A 22,341-nucleotide genomic window follows, 5' to 3' on the forward strand; every position below is an offset into this window, starting at 1 on the left:
AACCATTTCTTCGCTGGACTGTGATGTGCAACGAAAAGTGGATTTTATATGACAACCAGTGATAACCAACTCAGTGGACTGAGAAACCCCAAAGCACTTCCCAAAGCCAAACTTGCACAGAAAAAATATCATGGTCACTGTTTGGTGGTCTGCTGCCTGTCTGATCCACGACAGCTTTCTGAATCCCAGCGAAACCATCACATCTTCGAAGTACGCTCAGCAAATAGATGAGATGCAACGAAAACTGTAGTGCCTGCAGCTGGCACTGGTCAACAGAAAGGACCCAGTTCTCTCCACGGCAATGGCCAACTGCACATCGCACATCCAATGCTTCAGAAGCTGAACAGGGCTAGGGAGTTTTGCCCTGATCCACAGGCTGCAGAATGCGTGCTGTGTCAGCAGGCATGGAAACAACACTAATCTCACTGCAAATTTCCATCAGAGCTTCTGGGTACGTTATAACCAGGTACGTTATCTCTGAGCAGTATTTTGAAACAAACCTTTTTTTTATTCAACAGCAGATCTCCACAGTGGACTTAATAATTCATGTTGCAAACAGATGTGCTGCCGTCCAGGCTTTGTCATTTCATTTACAGAGCACAAGCAGAGTAGATTGAACATCATTCTTAAGGGCCCTAGGATTTTCAGAATGGTAAATAAGCATTGGCTTCAACCTGAAATCATCAGCTGCATTAATTCCTAACAAGAGAGCCAGCCTGTCCTTCGAAGCCAGGCACTGATTTCCCCCTACAGCCAGGCAAGTTCTAGATGGCGTCTTCTTTCAGTACGAGGCTGTTTCACCTATACTGCAAACCTGCTGTTTAGTGCATCTGCTTTCGTTAGTTGCCTTGGCTAGACCTTCTGAATACTTCACCACAATTTCTATCACCTTGCACTGTAATTAATCCACTATGGCTTCTTTCCTTAAACCTCGCCTCTGCTGGCTTCCAACTTTCCACCTGCAGCTTCCTCACCTCTCTCAGCCGCCACAGAACTGAAGAGAGTTGGGGTTTTACTCTGAGTTAGGCTCTGGCTTCGAAGAATACGGTGGCTAGTTTGATCTTTTATCCAGACCTCTGTAACTTTCTCCTTACCAGCAGCTCGGTTGTTTTGCTTTCTTATCATTCATTTGTTCAATGAAGTAGCACTTTTAATTCCTTCAAGAAATTTTCCTTTGCTTTTACAACTTGGCTAACTGGTGCAAAGGACCTAGTTTTCAGCCTGCCTTGGCTTCGGGCATGCCTTCTTAACTAGGCTTAATCATTTCTAGCTTTTTATTTAAAGTGAGATGCATGACTCTTCATTTTGCATGAAGAGGGCACATATAGGGCTATTTACTGGCCTAATTCCAATACTTCTGCATCTCAGGATGGAGAGAGAGAGGGAAACAGCCAGTTGGTGAAGCAGTCAGAACACACAGAGACAGCATTTATCAAGTAAGTTTACCATCTTGTGTGGTTTGTGGCACTCCAAAACAATAGGACCATGAGAGATCACTGGTCACAGACCGTCATGACAAATATAATAATAATGAAAGTTTGAAGAATTGAAGTGTAACACAGAAATGTGAAGTGAGCAATCACTGTTAGAAAAATGGCAGTGGCAGACCTGCTCGATGCAGGGCTGTCACCTCCAATCTGTGAGAAACACAATTATCTGCAAAGTATGATGAAGCAAAGTGCAATAAAACATATGCCTATATGTTGGAGGAAAAGGAAATAGATGAGTATAGTTAAAGAAAGGATGGTTCTCTTGTGTGTGTCACGTTTATATTTACCTATTTGATGTCTTTTATTTGTGAAAGGTGAAGATGGGAGGAAGTAAAAAGATATTTAAAGAAGGTAACAAGAGGTAAACTACAGGGACAAGCAAGGGCCAAGAATGTGAACTTTCATCAAAGGGCAGTTAGACTCACTGAAAGACTTAGATAAAGGAGTAATAACAAGTAATAAGAAATGCATTCTAGAAAGATGACTCTAGTCTACTTTTTATCACCAATGTCCAAATATGCCAGGCACAGGCTTACACAGTAAAATGCAAAATACAATCTCTGCCCTCAACCAAAGACGGAAACATTTAAACAAAGTATTAAAAATACATGTGATAAGAAAAAAAAGTTTTAGAAATATATCAAGTTATAGAAATAACACAGATCAGGGAGTGATTCAAAGCAGTAATCTTTAAAAGGACAGAACAAATTCCAGAATTCAACGATTCTGTACAATTCACAATATCTGCTGTCCAATCAAAAACTATTAAACATACAAAGAATAAAAAAACAAGAACAGTAAACAGACCAATAAATGATAAAGATGATGATATTAATACATAATGACTTTAAAATAGATTTTATGTTAAATATGCTCAAGGATTTAAAAGAAAATACAAACATAATGAAACAAAAATATGTACTTTTATTATTCTGGTATGTTTTAATACATTTACATACACTTTATGTGTGTGTGTGTAGGTATATGGGGGTGAACATGAGTACACCAAATGAAACTTCCAGTCATGAAAAGCACAGTACCGGAAATAAAAAGTACACTGAATGAGATCAGCAGTGACTAGACACTGCAAAACCTATTCGTGGACTTGGAAGAATGACCAGATTAACCAAAACAAAGCGCCAACATAAAAACAGAAAACAGTGAGGGAAAAAAGCCCTGGTATTATGGGTTGAACTGTGCCCCTTCACCTCTCTCTCTTCAAAAAAACATGTTGAAGTCTTAGCCCTCAGTATCATAAAAGTGACTCCAGTTGGAAATATGATCTTTGCAGAATCAATCAAGTTAAGATCAGGTCACTAGGGTGGGCCTTAATCCAGCCTTACTGATGCCCCCTTACTGATGCCCCCCCCACCCCGACACACACACAAATGGGGCAGCCACATGAAGACGACCAAGGCACAGACCGGGGCTACTGCACCACAGTCGAAGCAACATCTAGTTCCACAAGAGGGAGGGAAACTTCAGAAAAGACGCTCCCCTAAAAGTCTTCAGAGGGAGCACGGTTTGGCCAACACCTTGATTATAGAACTCTAGTCTCCAGAACTGTGAGAGCATAGATTCCTATCATTTTAACCACCTTGTTTGTAGTACTTTGTTATGACAGTCAGGGAACTATTACAATCAAGTGACCTATAGGACAGCATCAAGAAGTCTGACATACATGAATTCCCAGCAGGAAGCAAGGGCTATACAGAAAAGCGAGGATAGTAAAGTACTAGAAGAAATCATGGCTGAATCTTGTCTTTCAATTTTATGAAAGCTAGAAACAACAGATCCAAGAATCTCAATAAGCTATCCCAAGCAAGATAATGATGAAGCTATCCATATCTATAGATACCAAGGCATACCATGTGCTAACTGCTTTCAAAGTAGAAATGAAGTTTTTAAAGCAGCTAAAGAAAAAAACATGCATTACACACAGAAGAATGAAGATAAAAGTTGAATGCAATTTTCATAAATTATGCAAACTAAAAGACAATGGAACATCTTAAAAGTGCTAAAACAAAACCACCAAGCTAGAATTCTATACACAGTGAAAATCTTTATAAAATGAAAGTGAAATAAAGAGTTTTCCAGACAAGGGTTGCGATTTTGACTGTCAAAACACTTACAGTGAGAAAAACTACAAAGGATTTGGCAGGCAAAAGAAAAATATTACCAAATGGAAACATGAAACTTTACAACAGAAGAATGCCAAAAAAGGTGAAACAAGATTTGTCTGTTAATTTTTTTTCTAAAAGACAACTGTTCAAAGAAAAAATATTAACAATGTTATTCTGGAGTTTAAAACTTATATAAAAATAAAATATGTAACAAAAACAGCACAAAGAATGGGGAGGGGAACAAGCCTTACTCTTTTAAGATTCTTACATTCTTTGTGAAGTCGTATAATACCATTTGAAAGCAGAAAGTGATTAGTTAAAAATGCCCACACAAAAGCATAAAACGTAATTATAAATCTATGTTAAAGGGTACATAAAATATAAAGAGCTTCCCTGATAGCTCAGTTGGTAAAGAATCTGTCTGCAATGCCGGAGACCCTGGTATGATTCCTGGGTTGGGAAGATCCACTGGAGAAGAGATAGGCTACCCACTCCAGTATTCTTGGGCTTCCCTTATAGCTCAGCTGGTAAAAGAATCTGCCTGTAATGCAAGAGACCTAGGTTTGATCCCTGGGTTGGGAAGATCCCCTGGAGAAGGAAAAGTCTACCCACTCCAGTATTCTGGCCTGGAGAATTCCATGGACTGTATATAGTCCATGGGGTCGCAAAGAGTCAGACATGATTGAGCGACTTTCACTTTGTATTCTGTATTATGTATAAACGGGGCAACAATGGAGAAACAGATATAGAGAACAGACTTATGGACATGGGGAGAAGGGAGGAGAGGGTGAGATGTATGGAGAGGAACATGGAAACTAACATTACCATATGTAAAATAGATGGCCAACGGGCATTTGCTGTATGGCTCAGGAAACTCAAACAGGGGCTCTGTATCAACCTAGAGGGGTGGGATGGGGAGGGAGATGGGAGGGAGGTTCAAAAGGGAGGGGTAGATGTATACCTATGGCTGACTCATGTTGAGGTTTAAAAAAAACAAAAGATGTAACCTGTACCTATAACAATATAAAGGAAGATGAGACAGATGTCAAGAGTAGGGTGTCTGTAGATGACTGAAACTAAGCTGATTATCAAACTACATTGTTTTAACTTTCAAGGTGTTAATTTTATCCCTTAACCAAAAACAAAAACTTTAAAAAATAAAGAAAATAGGGGGAAAGGGAATCAAATGGTATACAACAAACAAAACATAAAAGAGGACATCACTGAGAAAATGAGGAACAAAAGCAGTTAAGTCATAAGGAAAAGAAACAGCTAAATGGCATAAAGTCCCCCCATCAGTAATTACTTGAAATATGAATCCATCAGATTCTCCTACCAAAAGGTAGCAATTAGCAGACAACAGATTTTTTAAAATTTTAATCAAAAAATTTTAAAAACATGGATCCATCTATATACTCTCTATGACAGACCTCACTTTTGATGCAAAAACACAAAGAGGTTAAAAATAAAAGCATGAGAAAAGATTTCCATGCAGAAAGCAAACAAAAGAGAGGACCTCCCTGGCAGTCCTGTGGCTAAGACACCACAGCTCCAGTGCAGGGTATGCTGGTTCAATCTCTGGTTGGGGAACTGGGTCCAACCTGCCACAAAGCGTGGCCAAAAACAAAGTAACAAAAAGAGAGCCAAGGTGGCCGTAACATTGTGAAATGAAAGAGATTTTAAATTTTAAAAAGGTAACCTTTAAAAAGCAAAGGATATGATATATTGTCAAAAGGCTCACCACTCCACTCAGGAGATTAAAAAAATTATGAACAAACACACATTTAACAGAGCTCCAAAACATACAAAACTGAAAGAACTAACGGGAAAAGTAAACAGTCCTCCGAAAACAGCTGGAGATTTCAATACTCCATTTTCAATAATGGATAGAACAATGGAAGAAGACCAAGAGGGAAATAGAGAACTCAAACTACACTACAAACTGATCAGCCCTAACAAACATATAGAGAACACTCCAGTCAACAGCAGAATACACATTCTTCTCAAGTGCACAAGGAATACTTAAGACCATGTTTGGCCACAAAAAAATTTTTTAAAGGTTTACTAAACTTTAAAAGATTGACTATTTTGCCTGATAGTCTACCTTTCTTATCTTACTTGTACCATTAGATTGTAAACTCTATGAAAGTAAGGACTTTGTCTCGTTTACTCTGGATCCCTACCAGTTGGAAGAGGGCAAGTCACACAGTAGATAATCATTACCAAGATAATCTAATTAAAAGAGCTGCACTTTTTAAAATCTGAGCTGCACTCAAACTGCAGTTCCTAAGGTAGTTCCTGTGTTCCCCATTCCCCCAATGAATTCTTCCCTGAATTTAAACTCTGTCATAGCCTTATTGCCCACTATTCCCCAATACACATCCTTCACTACAACCAAATCAGAAAACCAAGTCTCCTTTGAATATTCCCCACAGTCCAACTTAAATCTGCTGAAGATCATACTTAAAAGACAAGTGGGATTCTTAGGCTTTATGTTGGATGAATTTTCACTGTTTAACATGCCTGACACGTATTATTAAAGAGCCTGGGTAAAATTCAAGTCTATGACAGGGTAAAAGAGAAAACATGAAATCAATTTCTGAAGGTTCATGTCACAGATAATCAGAACAACTACTGCACACTATTGACGCTGAGAACGCCGTAACAACAAAACCACCTAACAACAACTGCACAGGGCTTTTGCTGCTATTCAGTCGATAAGACGTGTCTGACTCTTCGCGACCCCAGGGACTGTAGCCCACCAGGCTCCTCTGTCCATGGGATTCTCCAGGCAAGAATCCTGGAGTGGGTTGCCATGCCTTTCTCCAGGGGATCTTCCTGACCCAAGGATCGAACCCATCTCCTGCTTGGCAGACACTTTACTGTGGGCTCAAATGACCGCTACCACTTGGAATGGTCTCTTCTCCCTCTGTCATCCATCAATATCCCTCGTCTTTCTTCAAAGTTCAATTCAGGGTCATCTTTTCATTCCATTTTCTGATCATTTGCTGCAACTGGATGAGAGGCCTCTCTCTCTCTGAGCCTCAGAGAATCTTTAATCCAACATCACTTAGAGAATGTACACACACAATACACAGATGTGTATTCCTTCTCTGTTACCAGTCTTAGAAGGTAAAAACTATCCTATTCAGCTTTACATCCACTAAAGCACCTTAGCAAATGTGTTGGAGGCACTTGCTAAGTATTTGTTAAACTTTTAAGTTCTTCCTCACCACAAACAAACTGACCTGACTGAAACGTCATGCTGAGTTATATCACTCCAACAGTGTGATATAGCAGAAGTGGTTAACTCTTTCAGGTAAACAAACCAGCTGAAAGGAATGACTCAGATTCAAAATTTTACACTCCACTGAGGAGAACATGTCCGTTTCCTAATACTCTGCAACGATTACTCACCTGAGACCATGGTCTGTGATCTGATAACATCCAGACAGACTGAGAAACAGAAGCACACGCCCAGTCTCTTGATCAGATTTTTCACTCCCAGAGTAAATTAAGTCTTTTTCCCTAAGCAGTCTAGTCCTTGGTGCTTTTCTACACAGCGCGGAAGACTCTGGGAGTGCTGACATAGTTCTTAAAGCTGTTCCTGTACAACAATATGAATGACCACAATACGCAAAGGCCGGAGAAGCACAATGCTGTTGCCAGCAGACACTAGTCCTTAGTCCAACAATGTCCTTACTGTAACAAGCAGAGGAGGGACAACTGAAGTTGGATGCTGTTTCCATTACACAAAGACTTTCAACATTTCTATGTCTCCATTCTACAGCATCTTCAATATCAGCCAAATCTTCAGCATCTAACATCCACACATAAGGTGAAGTGAAATCGTCAGAAGAAATAGGCTTAGTCCAGGGGTGTTCATTATCTACTTCTTCTCCAATATCCTTGTTAGTTACATCATGCAAACAAGCAGATTGCTTGAAGGACTGCATGGTAATGTCTTTATTTTTCCATGTAGTCGAAGTATCTTTGCTTGTAGAAGTTTTTAAAAGGCCACTCTCATGAGTTGTCAAAATTCCAAGAGCTCTAGAAATCTTCTCTAGAGCCACATCTGTGATTTTTTCACATCCAGATAGATCAAGATGCCGAAGACTCTGGCAGCAACCAAGCCAAGACCAACTGTTAATTAAGAGGTAACAAGACTATTAGTGAATAGTGTTAAATTCTTCAAAGGCATTTATTTATACATAAATAAATGGAAACTACAGGAAAGAGTTTAAATCTAATATAATCAAACATTTACTGAATATCTATTGTCAAGCATTTTTTTAGATGCTAAGACTATGCAAAGATAACAGGAGTAACTGGGAACTAAGAGTACTGTTAACCCAACAGAAGGGGAGGGAAGGAAAAGCGTATGGAAAGGAAAGACTGTTTTTCATCCTGAAAAATAACCGGTCAAGGAGAAAAGCTGCACACACATGAGAGAAGGAAAATAATAATTAAGAGGAGCATTCTCTTAATTGTTTCAGAAGAACAAGCTCCAGGAACTGGTAGAGAATTAGCCTTAGCCAGGGAAGCATACGCTGCCTTCTCTGAAACAGGAAGACAGGTACTGATATAAAGACTAGGGTAGGAAAGTGCAGGGTGAGGCAGGAGGAGGAGGAAACTAGCAGTATCCAAGGAAACAGTCTGAATGCAGTTTGAAAAAAAGTCAGAACTTCAGAATAAGTACAAAGAGTAAGAGTGAGCTTGGCCAAATGGTACTGCGAGACCAACTGAAAACAAAAACGTCTTTAAAACATAGCCCCAATCTATACCACTGCACAGCACAGCTCAAAAGCCTAGACACAGGAGATTATAAAGATGACAGGATGATACAAATAAGTTTGGGGACCTAAAGCCAAGAATAAAGAACTGGAGGGTGCCATCAAGTTATTGCTATAACATGACCAAAATCTGACAGCAAAAAATAATAGTATGATTAAACTGCAATGATGCAAATTAAAAACTACAGAACAATTCTATCAATTCATAGTTAGAAATCATCAAATTTAAATACTCAAAAATAACTAACCTGTCAAACGCAGAATCTGAAATGTCAGTTTGGGTGAGATCCAAATGCTCCAAATTAGGACAAAGCTCTAAAATCTGCCTAACCTAAAAGAGGAAAAAAAAATCACTGTGAAGATCTGCAGATGCTTAGTTAGGGTTAGAGATACAACTTTCAGTAAACAATATATCCAGGAGTTCTCAAACTTTTCTGCATGTAAAAATCATTTCAATTTTGCATTACAAATATATATTGTGATGAAACCCCTTATTAATTTACATCTTTAAGGAATACCCAAGGAGATTCTGATGTAGGATGTCACAAGATCATCTTTTATAAAACCGTGATTTAATCTCATCTGCCCATCTTACCATGCCTTACATATTACAGAGTCATGTATGACTTCCCCTGATAGTCCAATGGTTAAGAAACCATACCTCGTAACCAGCCTCTAATTAAAATTAAAAAAATAAAATGAACCCATGCCTCCAAGGCAAGAGGCCTGGGTTCAATCCCTGGTCAGGGAACTAAGATCCCACATGCCTCACGGTGCAGCAAAAAAAACATTTAAAAACAAAACACCTGAGCTTCGTCATTTAACATCTGTGAAACTAAGTAAACTGTTTAACCTCTCTTAGTCTCTGTTTCCTTTCCTATAATGTGTAGCAATGATATCTACATACAAAGATTACTATGAGAACTGAAATGAAAAAAGAAAATCAGCAGTGTATGCCTACCTATGGGAAAGCACACGCGTGGGTAAAGTTATTTTTCTTCTTAATTAAGCTTAGCAATAAGCAAACCAAATGGAGATCATTGCTACTTTTTCTTAATACCCAAGCTAGTGCAAATTTATACCTACCATTTTGCTGGAAACTGCAGAGCTGTAGGCTAATACTAAAGTTTTTACAGAAGTGCCAACATATGGTAGAACATTATGAATTAAGCCATGGAGTAAACGTTTTTCCATTTGTGCAATGCTGATAGCAATTGATTCCTCTCCAGATTCTTCTGAAAAATGAATTCAAAAGTCTAAGAACATGATAAACCAGTTATAATCAGGCTACTCAATGAATCATTATATCATTAAATATGAAATACTTTTTGCTCTCCTTAAACTCCCTTATATATGCAAAGCAAATTTAATGGACAAGTTCTCATCAGCCAGCACTTAATATTTAACAGTTCTGATATCAACTGAAAAGAGACAAAGGGGGAAAAGAAGTTTAAATGGGAAGGAAGGGAGAAAGTTTTTACATGATTCAAGGTTGAAGGTAATTTTCTTCTCAAGCTAATTAACAGAAGGCAGATTAAAAATAACTCGTTTGAAAAAATTTTGGAAAAAACACTTTGACTACTTCAAGAACAGTGCAAGTTCTCAAGTTCTTCAAAAGAATATAGGATATGAAGAGGAAAATGAACCACAGTAAAAATAATAAAAAGTGTTATTCATTATCTCACATAAATAAAAGGGACATGGACCTAGAAGAGCTTTGAAACAATCAGGCTGGCCATAATGAGTCAAGGAAGGAAAAATACCTTAGAATGTTTATGAAATTAAAAATGAGCAAAGCTTTTGCTTTTTGCTTTATAACTTCTGTAAAGCTTAGATGTTTAAAAAAGGATGCAGTACTGTAACAAGTACCAAAACCAAAAAATAAAAAACCCAATTTGATATAAGGAACAAAACACACTACAATGAATTAATGAATTAATAATCTTATCCTATTGCTTTCTGGCTTACCTGAAGATCTAACTCGAATGTCTCCAAACATAAAACAGTTCAACAGGAGAAGCTGAGGAAGTCTCATTTAACACAAAACTGAGCGTAGCAGACAAAAGGAATTTAAGTAGAAAGAATAATTCTGAATTTGTGACTAATGTTTCCATGTTACAGATTTTATTCTAAATTCTTCCTTTAACCAAACATAAATGTGAAATATAGGGATAAAAATGACTTTTAGTGAACCCTATTTATTCTACTTTAAATTTATTTCCAAATGATTCTTTTGTTTCTGTGGCTGTCTCTAAATATATAGTTTACTGTGAAATCCTAAGAAAAAGAAAACAAAACATCCTATGAAGAGTAATAACTTCTCTGCAAGACTAGTAAAAACAGCTAAGCTGAAAAAGCACAAACATAGATGGCAGATCCAAGTTTAGTCTTGGATATACTACACAGCTAAACAGATATATTACCTTAGAAAGGCTCCATCATTATAACCTTAACCCTTCCCTTTCAATGTGAAAGAAAACAACAGTCTCTTTGTCTATCTTTAAGAGCTAAGATAAACGCATTAAGTTTGATAAGATCTTTAAAACTCAACACAGATACTATGAATTGATTTTCTTTAGAATGGGTAAATCAAGTCTTCCTAATAGTTCAGTTGGTAAAGAATCTGCCTGCAATGCAAGAGACCCCAGTTCAACTCCTGAGTTGGGAAGATCCCCTGGAGAAGGGATGGGATACCCACTCCAGTATTCTTGGGCTTCCCTTGTGACTCACCTGATAAAGAACACACCTGCAATGCGGGAGACCTGGGTAAGATCCCTGGTTTGGGAAGATCCCCTGGAGAAGGGAACGGATACCCACTCCAGTATTCTGGCCTGGAGAATTCCAAAGACTGTATAGTCCATGCAGTCACAAAGAGTCAGACACGACTGAATGAGTGTCACTTCCCTAAGGTGATATAAGACTAAAAACCGTAACTCCTTGAGGTCTTTGCTCAAATTTCTCAAGAGACCTTACTACCCACTCTACGGGAAATGGTAACTTCTTTCCTCTCTTCCTGGCACACTTTTCCATTATTTTTCTCCATAGCACTTGATACTACCTAATAAAGTACGTATTTTGCCTGTGTTTACTGTCAGCTGCCTCCTTTAAATTTTAAGCTAAACAAAGCCAAGGATTTTTTTCCATTTTGTTCACTATTAACCTCATTCCAAAAAAGTGCCTGCCACAGGGTAAGCATATCACCAAATGCCACTGGAATAGACCTCTTCCTTATATGACACCTTCAAAATATTTAAAACTATGCCACATTGTTTATTTCATAAAAATAAACCTGATACTGAAAGAGTCATCTCTGTATTTATACTCCTTACTTTCCACAAGTCTAGTTATTTTGCCAGACCAGCTAACTATAAGTGGGCGGCTTGCAAATAAATTCCTACAGGTTCAATTTTATGATGTATAAGAATATCTTATTCATCAATTCTTTCTTTTTACTACTCTATCATCTTTTAATAATAATTATCTAGGATAATATCAAGACAGAATTGTGTCTTTCTCCTCCATATTTCCAAAAAGCATCTTTCTGCACCTCTCCTACAGCATTTTCCAATATGCACCATGATGAAGAATCTTGTATTCTCAATTCTCCCGTCTGTGAGTTCTTTGAGGGCAAGATGAAGTCTTTACCTCTGAATTCTCCCACGGTGCTTAATGAATGCCTACACTAGTCTATAAAATCCTCTACCATTTACAAGGAGTTCCATATGCATTACTTCTTAATTCTACAGCCACCACATGAGGCAAGTGGCATGACTGTTTACAAATGAATAAACAGGTTCAACAGCTTCATGCTGCTTCCTCTGGGCCACGGACAACTCATAAATACTACTGAACTGATCAAATGAAGTGGCCCTAAAAACACATGGTAAACTACAGAGCACTATAATAAATGTATATTATTTCAATAAGGAAGAAAGCCATCATTTTCTGATTTTTTAGGTGTTTGCATAAATATAAAAGCATATGGGAATCAAGCCTATACACAATTAAAAATTAAATAGAATTTTAAGTACACTTACTGTTCTGTCAAAGTTTTAAAAGCAGTAGGCTTAAAAACACCAGTTACTTTAGAAAATACAAACTACATAAATCCGAGCACCTAAGTATTTGTTAAATGTAACTAATTATTACAGCACTATGTAACAGTTTTAATTCTAAACATGGCTTACCAGATTCATCTATATCAGCATCTTCATCCCACTCCTGAAAAGCACGACTTTCATCTTGTCTATTCTTCACCCATTCCTCATCAGGTTCAGTGTCAAGTTCAGTGGCAGGACCACTGTACCAGTCACCTACTCAACAAATACACAAAAGGAACATCAGATTGCGTGCTTAGTCTCTCAAGTGTGTCCAACTCTTTGCAGCCCCATGGCCTGTAGCCCACCAGGTTCCTTAGTCCATGGGGACTCTCCAGGCAAGAATACTGGAGTGAGTTGTCATGCCCTCCTCCAGGGGATCTTCCCAACCCAGGGGTCAAACCCAGGTCTCCGGCATTGCAGGTGGATTCTTTACTGTCTGAGACAGCAGGGAAGCCCAAGATTAGATTGGCTATCATTTAAAAAAAAAAAAACAAAAAACACCATTTTTTCTTCTTCTCCTAAAGTAACTTATTTATAACAAAAATCTCTGCACAAAAAAATACATGAGCTCTATCTAGGCAATGAGCTAACTATTGTTAGAAACACTCAATTGCGGTTTTAAAAAGTACACTTCAATAAGCACAAAATTCAATTTCAGACACACCAAAAGAACTATGACAAATAATCATCAATAGTCCTTTAACATGCAATTTCAGAAATCACTGAAAACAACCAAACCTTTTTCCCCTGCTGTGGCTTCAACACTGGCTCCAGCAATACCTCCATTACAACAGCTAATAAACAAAAGGAAGCAAGACTTTCTACTCAGCAGTGAATTAGTCAGCAATTCACAAGTAGGTGGGAACAGAAGTCAAAGGAAAAAAGTAAGGTAAACCATGCATTTAAAGATCCCGCAAAATGCACTGAAATTAAGTTACTTGATTGTGAAGAGACCATGCACAATTAAATCCTGAACTCCTAACATCAGTAAGTCTATCTATTAGTAGTGCTCCTCAATCTTCAGTTCAGTTCAGTCACTCAGTTGTGTCCAACTCTTTGTGACCCCATGGACTGCAGCACGCCAGGCTTCCCTGTTCATCACCAACTCCTGGAGTTTACCCAAACTCATGTCCATCGACTAGGTGATGCCATCGAACCATCTCATCCTCTGTTGTCCCCTTCTCCGCCCGCCCTCAATCTTTTCCAGCATCAGGGTCTTCTCTAGTAAGTCCGTTCTTCGCATCAGGTGGCCAAAGTATTGGAGTTTCCAGCTTCAGCATCAGTCCTTCCAATGAATAATCAGGACTGATTTCCTTTAGGATTGACTGGATTCTAAGGTTAAGGATCTTTAACCTCAGCACCAATGATATTCTGAAGGGGACGACAAAGGATGAGCCATGGGGTCGCAAAGAGTCAGACGTGACTGAGCAACTGAAGTGAACTAAACTGATATTCTGAGCTGGCTAATTCTTCCTTGCAGAGGGCCCTCCTGTGCACTGGGGGGTGTTGAGCAGTAACTCTGGCCTCCACTCAATGGGTATCAGTGTAATACTCCAAGTTGGGACAAACAAGAATGCATCCATTTCAAAACAGGGGACATTTCAAAATATCCCTTGGAAGGGGTAAAATCAATTGTGATCGAGAACAACAGGAAACAAATACTGTAAATAAATTAAATTTAAATCATTTTTATTAGAACTTTTTAAGTATATTAAAAACAAAGAAAAAACCAACATACAGCATATACAAGATTTAGTTAATGTCACAGAAATCTAGCCTATCATTGTTATAATTGATCTTTATAACAAACAGTACCTGATTATATATTAATAAGCAATTTTTTCATAATCAAAGATAGTTAAAAAAGAATATTTGATATATCCGTACTTGCTTTGACTTTTCATTTAATATATTATCCTCAATAGGAAAAATTATTCCACATTAATAATTCTAATCATTTGGATTATATAAGTCTACCCGATACTCCAAACAGCTTAATGAAAAAACATTAAATACGCAGCAAAAGCCTATTTTAAAAGTGCTACATATTAATATAAAAAAATAAAACTTTTAAAATTAGGTTTATAGCTTATGTAAAATAATATATATTTCCACATCAAAGTGACAAATTACAGAAAAATTTTTTTAAAAATCAATGTAAATTTGAGGTAAATACTCACCTAGAAAAATTGTTTTAATTCAGTGACAGAAGAATACATGCCATATTAGTTGCATTTATACCATGACTGCATCATATGCTCATGGAAACAAAATTTTCTTTTTTTACATATAAAACTAACTTAGCACAATGAAATTAAGTAATTCAAAATGGCTACATTATAGAATGAGGCATTACTAATCACAAAAAAATATGCTATAGACAAAAACAGATTAAGTTATCTTGACCCACTATCAAAACGGAAACAATACTTCATTTTTAAATTTTATCAAATTAATTTATTCTGTATTTTTAAAATAGTCATCTAATTATTTAAAGCTGCTCTGACAACCAATTAATTCTAACTTTCTGTTATGGAAAATTCCAAACGTAGTCTAAAGTAGGAATAAGTAGCATTAAACAAGCAGGACAACGAACACCTGCGTGCCTGTCACCTATCTTCAACAATTATCAACGTTTTGCCAATTATTTTTCATTCCATCTCCAATTATTTTTTCCTAATTATTTTAAAGGAAATTGCACACATCACACAATTCGCCCATGAATACTTAAGCATTGTTAGCTTTTACAAACTGTATATAAAGACCTATAATCTAACTATAAAACCTAGCTTTTAGTCAACCTTTCAGAGTTTCCCTCTCTAGCTTTGCTTATTAATGTCTGTATGTGTTCACCTAAAAAAAAAAAAAAGGACAAATATTTTTAAAACCAATTAAGCATCTCTTTACCTACCTCTGGCCCAATGAACAGGGTAAAGATGCTTCCAGAGTGATCCAGTCTTCGCCAGCTGAGACCATTTAGTGCTCACTTGACTGCAGCGACATAATTCTTGAGGATTAAGATAACTGAAAATTGACACCATTACCTCAGGAGGAAGATGACTTATACCTGTGGATTGTTCTGACACCTCTGCTTCTGAAATAAAAAAGGAAAAGTTTAACATTAAAGGCTATAAGAGCAAACGCAGTAAGAAATTACAATCACATTTCTATAAGTAAAATCCAGTGCCTAAAGTCCACTCCTTCCTGCTTGCAAGATGTGAAAAGGAAATAACATGGATTAGAGGTAACATGGAGATGTTAAACTGTTAAGGATCTGCAGGGTTAAACTATCATGGCCCAAATCATACTGCATCAGTGTGAGCTACAGTAATGAACAGAGAACTGACTTCCTTTTACAAAGGCGTCACCAAAAAAAAAAAAAAAAAAAACAATGCCCACTTTATAGTATAAGAAGCATCATTTGAAAAAGGAATCCAACAGGTTATACAGCTTTAAGTCAGCAAGCATAGAGTCAGCCAGATTATGAGATCTCCAAGGCATTTATAATGACATACCAATCTCACCATGTTTTCCATTCATGCTCAACAAGTATTTCCCTTGTGTTTGTTTCCTCTTAGATTTTCATGTTTAATGTAAGAGCTCGTGAAATCTGACCTCTTTAACCTTTCGGTGCCCTAATCTACTTATCCTATTTAAGAGCCAGTTGGATATGGAACAGACTGGCTCCAAATAGGAAAAAGAGTACGTCAAGGCTGTATATTGTCACCTTGCTTATTTAACTTATATGCAGAGTACATCATGAGAAACGCCGGGCTGGAAGAAGCACAAGCTGGAATCAAGACTGCCGGGAGAAATATCAATCACCTCACATATGCAGATGACACCACCCTTATGGCAGAAAGTGAAGAGGAACTCAAAAGCCTCTTGATGAAAGTGAAAGAGGAGAGCGAAAAAGTTGGCTTAAAGCTCAACATACAGAACACTAAGATTATGGCATCTGGTCCCATCACTTCATGGGAAATGTATGGGGAAACAGTAGAAACAGTGTCAGACTTTATTTTGGGGGGCTCCAAAATCACTGCAGATAGTGATTGGGGCCGTGAAATTAAAAGACGCTTACTCCTTAGAAGGAAAGTTATGACCAACCTAGATAGCATATTCAAAAGCAGAGACATTCCTTTGCCAACAAAGGACCGTCTAGTCAAGGCTATGGTTTTTCCAGTGGTCATGTATGGATGTGAGAGTTGGACTGTGAAGAAAGCTGAGCGCCAAAGAATTGATGCTTTTGAACTGTGGTGTTGGAGAAGACTCTTAAGAGTCCCCTGGACTGCAAGGATCCAACCAGTCCATTCTAAAGGAGATCAGTCCTGGGTGTTCTTTGGAAGGAATGATGCTAAAGCTGAAACTCCAGTACTTTGGCTACCTCATGCGAAGAGTTGAGTCATTGGAAGAGTTGAGTCTGATGCTGGGAGGGATTGGGAGCAGGAGGAGAAGGCGACAACAGAGGATAAGATGGCTGGATGGCATCACTGACTGGACGTGAATCTGAGTGAACTCCGGGAGTTGGTGATGGACAGGGAGGCCTGGCGTGCTGCAATTCATGGGGTTGCAAAGTCAGACACAACTGAGCAACTGAACTGAACTGAACTGAGACAATATAATGTAAATATTTCTAATGCTGGTATACATTTACCAAGGATCTTCTGTCAGCAACTATTACAGGAAACAGTCACTGGATATCCAATCACCTATAATGTATTATTTCAGTAGCAAAATTCCAAAGGAAAACTGAAAATGAGATATACAATAAAGAATGTAAAATAAAAAAGTTTCATCATTAAAGTAGTGAGGAGAATTTAAATATGTTATATATTTGTCTCTCACAAAGCAACTTAAATAAAGAAATGCTATCATAAAATTACTTTAACCTAATCCTTTTCAAATGGCAAATATTTTAAACAAAACACAGCTATAATTTACTTTGAAGGAATGGGAAAATTCAATGTAACAAGTGTGGTGTTTTTAAATCCTATGTTATAATTACAACTAAACCAGACACAACAGGTCTTGGGTTGGTGTGTAAGGCAGAAGCTGTACTTCAGAGTGAAGCACATAAGTTTTATGGGTTTAATTACAGCCTAACCTATAAAAACAATTTTGTTTCAACACGTTCAACGTGCATCTCACCTACTCTGTTAAACAAAAATAAGAGAAAAGACCAATTTCAAAGACTCTGAAACAATTTAAGGAATGTCATTGCTATGCTCATCTAGCAAAAGCAAAGGAATCTTTACTAGCCTAAGGATACCAATAATTTTATTTAATGATGTTTTAAAATGCAAAGTTATTGAAGAAAAGAATAAAAATGAAGAAATAGTCTGTTAAGAAAAAAAGCAGGCATATTTTATTTCCATTTGTGATTTTCTCAAAGTGACTATACACAGGAAAACCATGCCTCTCTTACTCACTCCCCTGTGTATTTCTGCATATAAGCTATGAGAAAAGGTAAAGATCAAACTATAAGCATTAAATGATTTTGAAAACTGATTAAAAAAAAAAACAGGGACAGATACAAACAGCCACTGTGGTCAGTGGAGCTCAGAAGATTGGATGACACTGCAAAAGTGCTCTACATACGGTAGTTTCCAGTAATTCTGACTGAAAATAATAATACCTAGTATTATTGAAATATTATTAAAACATTACTATATAAGTAGTATCGACAGTTATTATTGCTAATCAATATTATTATTATATATAAACTACTTTAGGAAACACTGTATTGCGTGTGGCCCGAATAAATGAGCTGTATGAATTATCACCGCTGTTTAGTTGCTAGGTCTAGTCTGACTCTTCTGCAACTCCATGGACTGCAGCTCACCAGGCTCCTCTGCCCATGGGATTTCCAAAGCAAGAATACAGGAATGGGTTGCCATTTCCTTCTCCAAGGGATCTTCCCCAGCCAGTGATAGAACTCATGTCTCCTGTATGGGCAGGCGGATTCTTTACCACTGAGCCACCAAGGAAGCCCATAAATTATCAGAGACAACAATAAATTCTAAGAAACTATTGTCCTCAATTAAATTTACTATACTTGAAAACAGATGGCTTCAATTATTTTTCAAACAAAATATTAAGTTCATAACAACAAGAAGTAAACGGCCTTGGGATGAATAAATCACTAGCTATCTAAACATATGACTCTCACCTTTATCTGACTTTTCATCCACAGAATATTTAAAAAACTTCTGCCGCTCCTCAGCTTGATTCCAGAGGCTAAGACCTCTAAGGAGTTCTGCAGTATCCTTCTGAGAGCAGTGCTGTGCAATCACTTTCTTTTTAATATCCTTAAGCTCTTCATAGGTAAAATATTCCATTAACATGGGCTGAAAAACCTAAAAGAAACACAATACTCATAAGGAAACATGCTTAATTAGTTTTGTTTTATTCTACATCTTTTGAAGTATTAATAGCTCAAGTGTAGTATTATGACCACATATTTGGAAGGTATAAAAGCTGCTGTTAACACTAAGCTAATTTACCCAAAACTTGCAAAGAATACCACCATCAGGATCCTTCTTTCTACGGCATTCTCAGTCGATTTGAAAGTATTCGACCCAAAAGGTCTTCCTGCACACACTGCATCATACGCTCTTAATCATCCTCTTCTGGTGAGACATTTAAGTCAGTTAACTGTCTTCTGCCACTACAGCAACTGACCTCTACCCAAGCAGGGCCTCTGAATCCTATGAGAATGGTACCCAATGGGCTGGAACCAGAAAAATCAGAGCTCGATGACACCTTCAACTATTCAATATCATCTAGGAGATTTTGTCTACAAAACAGACGCTTGGTCCCAACCTCCAACTGATAGAATCAGAATCTTCAGAGGTGGAGTCAAGGGCACTTTTCTTCCTTTGTTCCACAGATAATGTCCGTGGTGCGTCACATGTTAAGAAACACTGCTTTAGTAACTCAGTGGTTTTAGAACTGGTTGCATATTTGCGTTTTACAGTGATTTGGGGAGCCTTTAAAATATACCCATGTTAATATCTACTTTTCATATGATTTAACTGATCTAGAAAGGGCTTAAAAGTAGATTTTTTTTTTTAAATAGCCATCTGATTATAAAGTGAAGCCTTATTACAGTGAGAACCACTATAATATCTGATTTACAGCTGAACAAAAATCCAGTACCTCACAAAATATTCCCTCTATTCCTTTCCTGATACTCACCCTACTTTAGAGAAAACAGAGAATGAGGAAGTGTTTTGCTCATCCATTCAGTGACATCCTAACAGGCATGCACTAGGCATAAGGCTGCTAAGTTCAACACCACCATTTAATTACTAAAATCCACTACTAAAAAAAAGAACATTAAAAATGTTTAAACTTAGGATGAACACAGAAAACATTAAAAATATATATATATTAAAAAAATATTCTAATGGTTCAGAAAAGACATTAGAGGCATAAAAAGTTAACATTCAACACAGTACATCCACACAGTAAAATAAATGTGTTTTGAGTACATGAATTCATCCTTCATTCAATGGAAAGCAATAAGCTCTCTAAGGAGACAAAATTAATGCTTTTTCCCCTTGGGTTTTTCTTTGTTTTCTAAAATGTTCTAGAGGTTCATCTTCCTATGTATTATTCTGAAGAATCAAAATAACACTTTTTAATTTTATAGATCAAAATCACAAGGAGGATTATACTTACCTCCTCTTCCTCTTTCATGTGAGGAAGAAAGTCTCTTGTAAAAGCCTCCAGTCTCTCTTTCAGTTGTTTTGCATAATTTAACTGCTCATACTCATTCTAGAAATAAAAAATTGTATTCTATAAAAATTTTGCCTCTTAATTTATATCATATCTGATCCTATAAAGTCCGTTTGAAATGTTACTTGAAACTTCAGAAAGAAAATTAGACTAACAAATACCAAAGTGGGCTCTGTACTTTTCTAAGTACAAAAGATGGCCTCAAAATACCTCTTTAAAGAATCCTGACATCCTTTACTAATGTGATCTACTTCTTTTTAAAAAGTCTAGAATAGCAAGCACTTGCTCAAAACTTCTACTGATTTCTAATGCATGTACTTGTACCATTTTAATATGTTCATTTTCCTAATATACCTCTAAGCAATCCACAAGAGTCTACTAGACTCTATTCACTACAAAATCCCTTTAAGGTCGCTTAGTGTATCCTCCACTCAACAATTCAGAATAGCTGTTACATGACCCTGCAGAACACCATATACACTTCTAAAGGCAAGGCTCTCACTACAGCTTGAAGTAAAGCACTGTAATCCTGGACAACAGCCTAACTGTTTCTCCCCATTCGAACTAAGATCATATCTCCCTGTAACTTATCCATCACTACATGTGGAGAATTTACAAAACAGTGAAACTGATAGAATTCAGGAACATTTTATTCCCTACTGAGTCCTCTCTAGTCTCCTCCTTTACTAATTTATAGTCAACTGCTTCCTAACAGTCTATCCAACATCCTATTCTCTCAGGATTTTACACATTTTCCCTAAGCATACTCAAATTTGCTTTTCCAAACCAAATTACTCTTCCAAGCTTGAAGCCCAACTAATGCTTCCTCCTGCTAATCAACGTCCACCTGGACTACACAAACAGGCCACACTCAACTTGTCCATAATGGATCCCTTCATTCCCCATGTGTCATCTATATTCCCTAGAAAGTCAAGCTCGAGTCTCAGTTTCATTTTGTTCCTCTTTCTCCTTTCCCCCCTTTACATGCAAGCACTGGTGGTGTTTAGTCGCTACGTCATGAACGTCTCTTGGGACCCCATGGACGTCGTCCACCAGGCTCCTCTGTCTACGGGATTTCCCAGGCAAGAATACTGGAGTGGGCCACCATTTCCTCCTCCAGGCGATCTTCCCGACCCAGGGATCGAACCTGCTTCTCCTGTATAGGCAGGCAGATTTCTTACCACTGAGCCACTAGGGAAGCTGTTCGCAAGCACTACCTTTATCAATCTCATGTCCTACGTTGTTCTGAAGCCTGTTCCCTCCCCTCTATCTTTGCTAGTCACTGCTTTAGTTCTGATCTTAATCATTTCACTGCATAGGTAATACATGAACAAAGTATGAAAGAGCATAATGAAGCATTTAATAAATACCACCTTCCTTCCCAGTACCTCTCCCAGGGCAGTCTCCCACCTCCCTACAAGTGCCTACCATGTACTCCTGACCATGACAATCATCTTTTTATAAAAACCATCCTGCTTGAGCCTTTTCTTTCCCTTCAATCCATCCTCTTCCCTGCTGCACAACACTCTTTCTAGAATATAAACTTATCAATGAAAGGTCCATGGTGGTCTGACAGAGCTGCAACTGAAGTCCATGATTCACCAAGCCAAAAGGGGGACAGAGGAAGATCAAATTTCAAATACCCTATAATAAATAAATATAATTAATAGAGAAATTTCTCTACACAATTATCCTAAATGATACCCAACAATATCTTTAATCTTATGTTACACAATTAAAAATTATTCTTTGTAATCAGCCCTATGGCCCTGTTCATTCTAAGTAACAATCTTACCTTTGGTGGTGGTTTAGTCACTAAGTCGTGTCTGACTCTTCCGACCCCATGGACTGTAGCCTGTCAGATTCCTCTGTCCATGGGATTTCCCAGGCAAGAATACTGGAGTGGGTTGCCGTTTCCTTCTCCAGGGGATCTTTGGGACCCAGGAATCAAACCCAGGTCTCCTGCATTGCAGGTGAATTCTTTACCAACTGAGCTACGCGAGAAGCCCATCTTACCTTTAGTCACCAATGACTGCATCTCCTGGGGCTTCCCTAGTGGCTCAGTGATAAAGAATCTGCCTGTAAAGCAGGAGAC

At 37.6% G+C, this 22,341-nt stretch overlaps 1 protein-coding gene across 14 annotated transcripts in view; it reads right to left on the reverse strand.

Moving 5' to 3' along the window:
• FBXL5 (F-box and leucine rich repeat protein 5) overlaps window positions 1–22,341 on the reverse strand; it is a 55,089-nt gene that overhangs the window by 12,125 nt on the left and 20,623 nt on the right. For 8 of the 14 annotated variants that reach the window (XM_069594734.1, XM_069594727.1, XM_069594728.1 and 5 more), the window contains 7 exons: window positions 20,190–20,285; window positions 18,676–18,862; window positions 15,418–15,600; window positions 12,594–12,719; window positions 9,493–9,641; window positions 8,655–8,737; window positions 7,031–7,756 (listed from right to left, as the gene is read on the reverse strand). In XM_069594734.1, coding sequence (XP_069450835.1) covers window positions 7,031–7,756; window positions 8,655–8,737; window positions 9,493–9,641; window positions 12,594–12,719; window positions 15,418–15,600; window positions 18,676–18,862; window positions 20,190–20,285 — 1,550 coding nt within the window. The remainder of the gene's footprint in view (window positions 1–7,030; window positions 7,757–8,654; window positions 8,738–9,492; window positions 9,642–12,593; window positions 12,720–15,417; window positions 15,601–18,675; window positions 18,863–20,189; window positions 20,286–22,341) is intronic. The other 6 variants (XM_069594735.1, XM_069594729.1, XM_069594730.1 and 3 more) reach the window with 1 other exon arrangement.

This window comes from Ovis canadensis, chromosome 6, assembly GCF_042477335.2.
Source record: "Ovis canadensis isolate MfBH-ARS-UI-01 breed Bighorn chromosome 6, ARS-UI_OviCan_v2, whole genome shotgun sequence".
Taxonomy (NCBI): domain Eukaryota; kingdom Metazoa; phylum Chordata; class Mammalia; order Artiodactyla; family Bovidae; genus Ovis; species Ovis canadensis.